Below are 5993 nucleotides of genomic sequence, written 5' to 3'. Positions count from 1 at the left end.
TAATAGATGAGACAAATAAAGCAATATTAGCTAATAATTACTCCCTCTTTTGTATTTTTTTAATCCACCTTTCTATTTTAGTCCATTTCAAAATATTTGTCCACTTTTATTTTATGTTTTAAAATTTTCAAAATTACCTATTACATACAAATACAAACGTACTTTCAAAATTAAAATCAAAATAAAAGATATTATAGTAAAAATATTTTAAATTTTAAATTGATGTGTAATGATACTAGTCTCCGAAGGGTCATTTTGAGAAGTGTGTTATAATTCGCTTCCCAGATTATAACCCACTTCTTCTCTCACAAAAAAGTTACTTATAAACGGTTTATAAGTAACTTTTTATCAGAAAGTTGATTATAACCATCTTACTAAAATAATACTAAATAAATTGAATTCCTTAAAATAGATAAATAAATTAGGAGGGAGGGAGGGAGGGAGTAGTAAGAGTGTAATTAACCATTTTTATATCCATAAATAGGAATTTTTTCATTTTTTGGGTCTTGCATTCTCTCTCTCCTCTCCCACATACACATACATTCTCTCTCTCTCTAGGATCCCTGCATCACAATTGACATACACATTTCCAGTGACCCACATGGTTTTCATTTTTCTTCTTCTTTCTCTCCTGTAAGATCCCCAAATTCCTCATACATATACACACACATTTGCAGGGAGATATATATACATATAGATACAGATCAATCACAATCTGTATCATCATCAAAAACCCACCATGGATCTCCCACCTGAAGAGCTCCAATTCCTGAGCATCACTGACATCCTCAAAGAATCCTCCTCAATCCCAAAACAATCCCCAAAAACCTTCTACCTCATAACCCTAACCCTAATTTTCCCTCTCTCCTTCGCCATTCTCGCTCACTCTCTCTTCACCCTCCCTCTTCTCACCCAAATCGACTCCCCATTTGGTTCTCACTCCTCGCAATGGACCAAACTCCTCATCTTCCAGTTCTTCTACCTCATTTTCCTCTTCGCTTTCTCTCTCCTCTCCACAGCCGCCGTAGTTTTCACCGTTGCCTCTCTCTACACCTCCAAACCCGTCTCTTTCTCCTCCACTCTCTCTGCAATTCCCAGCGTTTTCAAGCGACTTTTCATCACCTATTTATGGGTTACTCTCACAATGTCCATCTACAACATTGTCTTTGTGGGTTTTTTGATTCTTCTCCTCATTGCTGTTGATACCCAGAACCCAATTTTGTTCTTTTTCTCCATGATTGTGATTTTCCTTCTGTTTCTTGTTGTCCATGTTTACATTACTGCGTTGTGGCACTTGGCTAGTGTGGTTTCGGTGCTCGAACCGGTTTATGGGTTCACGGCAATGAGGAAGAGCTATGAGTTGTTGAAGGGGAGGACATGGATGGCCATTGTGCTTGTTTTCGTGTATTTGGCGATTTGTGGTGTGATTAATGGGATTTTTGGAAGTGTTGTGGTTCATGGTGGAGAGGATTATGGGATTCTTGTGAGGATTATGGTTGGTGGGTTATTGGTTGGGGTGTTGGTGATTGTGAATTTGATTGGTTTGATGGTGCAGAGTGTGTTTTATTATGTTTGCAAGAGTTATCACCATCAAGGGATTGATAAGAGTGCTCTGTATGATCATCTTGGAGGATATCTTGGAGAGTATGTGCCTCTCAAAAGCAGCATTCAGATGGAGAACTTGGAAGTTTGAGACCATGGTGAGGGAGGTTATTATATCTACTTGCTTTTTGTATGCAATGGAATGATATGTAAAGGGGACACCTTTAAATGGCTGGGTGAGTATTCTGTTTCTTGGGTACTCATATTTGTTTGTCAAAATAAAGATTTTAGAAAGTCCTTGCTTTTGTTGTTGGATTATACTCAAATGTAGTTTCATGGAATGATCTTATGTTGTTCAATGGTGATATAGGTGGAAGAACTTGATTTTGTTGATTCATTTGTGTGTTGTCACTCAAATCATAAGTAGGTATTCATAGTATGCTTCCAGTTTTAAACTCGTGTATATACTCTGCTGTGTTGTTTATTCCTTATTTTTATTATTATATCTTTGATAGTTACATTAGGCCTTTCAATTCTAAATTAATGCATTCTCTATGAGGAGAACTAGATTTTATTGAACTCAATTGCGTTGTCAATCAAATCATAAATGGGTATTATATATTTGTAATCGTAGTTTATAAATTAATTAATGGGGTTGCAATTATTTTCCAGTTATTTGTGTATATACTCAGTTATGGTTGTTTATTCATTATTGTTATTTAAATGAGGCCTTTCAATTCTAAATTAATTAATTTATTATTTGGAGAATATTTGGTCCACGAAAGACCATTCAAGACCCAGTTTTGATAAGAAGCCTATAAATGCATCCCAAAAATATGGTTGGAGATCCCATTTATTTGAAAATTCTATTCCCAAATTTAAATTTTGTTTTTCTTCTTTGAACACTGTAGGAGAAGGTTCAAGAAAGGAGTTGGAAAATTCGAAGATCTTCGAAGATCCTTGAAGAACAATTTCGAATTCTCTAGAATATGATGAGAGGCTTAGATTCTTCAATAATGTCAACTTAGGAACACGACAACAAAGGAGATGATGGAGATAAGAGATTGGGTGAAGAAGAAGGCAAAATGGCTAGAGAATAGAATAATGGCAAGGCTCTCCCATGGATCTCCCACTTTCACTCTCAAGGTCGATAATGGAGAAGGGAAATTAGTTCTTTCCCAAGAGTTAAAAATCTCCAAAATCCATCCCTTGTAAAGCTATGGGTGGGTGCTATTTATAGGCACCTCATGATGTAGGATGGAGCCCATGTGCAAGGCACATGGGGGATATTCTCTCTAACCACTTTGTCCGAGGAGGTGACCTCTCCGAGGAGGTGACTTCTCCGAGGATGAGAAAACCCCGAAGAGGAGATCACTCCCTCGGCGAACCCTTCTTCTTAGCCACACCTAACCAATGATCCCCAATCATCCCAAAGGGTCAGGGGTAGTCCCAGAGGACGTCCTGCCGCAAAGTATTGCCGAGTCTCATGGACCCCCCGGGGTCGTGCCACCTCGACCCGGGTATAGGCTAGTTTAACCGAAGAGTGAATTTATCTCCACTCACCGTCCTCGGGATCGGGTCCTTTGTTCGGACTCCATTACGCCCATGGTTCTGGTACGTAGACCCCGGAAAGCTCCGAGCCCGCAAGTGTTCTGGGACTCATTAACGGAGCGACTTCTAGATTGCGTCTGAATCCGTTCGAAGCCAAGTGTTTCGGACCTCTAGGTTCGTGGATCCGAACCCTTTCGAGTCCGAGTGCCTCGGATCTCTAGGCTTGCTTAATACCCTTTCGAGTCCGGGCTTGAGTAAGTCTCTAGGTTCGTGGATCCGAACCCTTTCGAGGCTAAGAGCGATTTGGCCCGTTTGATGGCGATAAATCCGAGCCCACCAATCTTGAACTTGCGATAAATTCGGGCCCACTAACCTTGGGCTATTGGGCCTAATTAATTTAATGGGCTTAAATTAGCTCCTCTTACATTTGCCCCTTGCGTGTATGAGAAATTGTAATTTTCTCGAACATGCATAATTTCACTTTGTTAGCCATGCCTCACATTACGTCTTCCGGAATATTTGGTTTTGATAGAGTCTATGGATAAAACTGAGGACTCACTGTAAATTACGGATAAAATCGACAAGTAATAAAATAAAATAAAATAAATAAGTAAATATCTTTTTTTTTTTTTTTTTTTTTTTTTGCCACTATATATATATATATATTCTTTTTTTTTTTTTAACATCTTAGAAAATATTTCTCCACTCCAAGACAAAATAAATTACCTATCATCAATCATTTTTTTTTTTTTTTTTTTATTCTTAAAAAGATAAAGACGTGCACCCTTTTTTTTTTTTTTTTTTTTAGTCAAACTGAACTTGCCTTACGTGATTCTTGAAGACCACCCCCAAATTCTTTATTCAAAATTCACTTTCTGGCAACCAAACCAATCTTCAAATAACGTAGGCCCTTTATTTATATATATATAAATATATATATGGAGAGAGAGAGAATAGAACAATTTGAGAGGCCACACACACCAAACTTTTTCTTTCCTTGCTTGGCAATACGGCAGATCCATCTATACAGATATATGTATAAATAATATATATGAGGGAATATTTCAGCATCACACCTCCTTTTTTTTATTTTATTTAAGGAAATGATCCAAAACCCTAAACCTTACAAACTTTGCACAGCCGCCACACCCATTTCAGCCTTCTCTCTCTCTCTATATCGAGAGACCCAACTTCATCCTCAAGAAAGCTTTGCTTCTACAATACTAGAGCAAACTGTGGTGCTCTCCTTCAACAAACCAGAGGCTCTATTTCTGCAATTAACAGAGGCCGACACCAACTCCTCTACGGCACCATCGCTGCATCCGAACTCGATCGTCCAATGCCGCTTTCGGACTTGATCGTCCAAGGCTCATAGTCGGAAAAATGGTGTAAGGAAGCGTCTGGTTATTCTGTTTGCTGCAGATAGTAGATTCAGCCCACACAGTGGTCACCATACTAGGGGGAGAGGAAGATAAAGGGAGCCTTTTTCATCAAAAAAAAAAAACCAAGGCCCTATTTGGGTTTGTACTGTTTTTTTTTTTTTTTTTTTTTTTTTTGCCACTCTCTCTCACGGGTGTGGCCTTCATATCTGTAAGTATATTTTTCGAAACCCACTCTCTAACCTCTTGTTTTGATGAAATGTGAATTTGTGAGCCTTGCTGGAAATTTGATTTGGGCTTTTGAGATTTGTGAGCATTGTTGTATACCAATTTTGAACTTGAGATAGCTGAAGCTTCCATTGAATCTTGATTTGGAAGAGATATTCTTGAAATTGGTATGACTGAGAAATATAATATCCAAATAAAAAAAATATTTGAGATCTTGGGCCTGAAATTTATTACTCTAACTTACTCTGTTTATTTAGAGTCAAAGTCTTGTATAAACTGGGTAATATTTAATACTGTAATCTAAGAGAGAATGACCCACTTGAATCTTGATTTGCATGATAAATGTAGTCTTGAAATTCATGTTTTGAAACTTGTCATGTGCCGATAATTTTGACAATAATTTTGACGTGCATACAGGTCTGATGTTGAACCCTTCGAGTGCCACCGTTGGCTTCTATGCGAACCCACCACGGCGCTGCTCTGTGCATGACCACCTCAACTCACGCGGCTTGTCTGTCTCGTGCCCAACCGCAACTGACCAGTGATGACCACGCCGCCCACTCAACGTGGCGTCGGTCTGTCGATATGCCTTCTCGCCCATTGAAATCCATCACTGTTAGTCGTGACCTGCCAACGCCGACCATACCACCGATTCAACGTGGTGTCGGTCTGCCTAGTTGTTCCAGTGCCAACCACACACGTCGCCCTTCCAACGTGTCGTGTGTGGTCACCAACTCCGCTGCAACATCACTGCTGCCTCCGGCTTCGGATTGTTCGACATTGACCACACACGTCCGCCCACTCAACGCGACGTGTGTGGTCTTGCCTAGCACTACACAGCTCGTGCCACCGCCGACCTACTGTCTTCAATTGTGATCTAGCCAATGCCGCCCTCTCAACGCGGCATCGGTCATCGGCCCATCCTCTTTGTGTTGCTATTTCAGATTGCCGAAACCCATTCTTGAATATATATATATATATATATATATTTGTTGTTCATGAACTTGCTCAGAGTAATAAAATTGTTGTAGCTTAAATAGATAATTATTATTTGTTGATGTTGCCCCATTCTGATAATGCCTGAATCATGATCTGAAATTGATATTGTTTGTCTCATTTGTTGGCTTTGCTATTTCAGGCAAATGAATTCTTGATTGAAATCCACGACCTCGGGGCCCTTGGAACCCGCACTAATGAGAGCAAGGGCTGTTCCTCGGAAGTCCTGAACAAAAGCAAGACTGTCCCTCGGGAGTCCGAAGGTAGCACACACCCTACTTTGGCAAGAAAGATTCC

The 5993-nt window shown here is 39.5% G+C and overlaps 1 protein-coding gene across 1 annotated transcript; it reads left to right on the top strand.

The window, feature by feature from the left end:
• The first annotated feature begins 483 nt into the window (after positions 1-483).
• LOC114259646 (uncharacterized) lies at positions 484-1939 on the top strand. Its single transcript, XM_028199675.2, has one exon. The coding sequence runs from the start codon at positions 740-742 to the stop codon at positions 1691-1693; it is 954 nt and encodes a 317-aa protein (XP_028055476.2). The 5' UTR covers positions 484-739; the 3' UTR covers positions 1694-1939.
• The last annotated feature ends 4054 nt before the right edge of the window (positions 1940-5993 follow it).

The sequence above is a fragment of the Camellia sinensis genome, chromosome 9, assembly GCF_055761805.1.
Source record: "Camellia sinensis isolate YWXY chromosome 9, ASM5576180v1, whole genome shotgun sequence".
NCBI lineage: Eukaryota > Viridiplantae > Streptophyta > Magnoliopsida > Ericales > Theaceae > Camellia > Camellia sinensis.
Note: the sequence above shows the minus strand (reverse complement) of the source record. Positions and strands in the feature narration are given on the sequence as shown.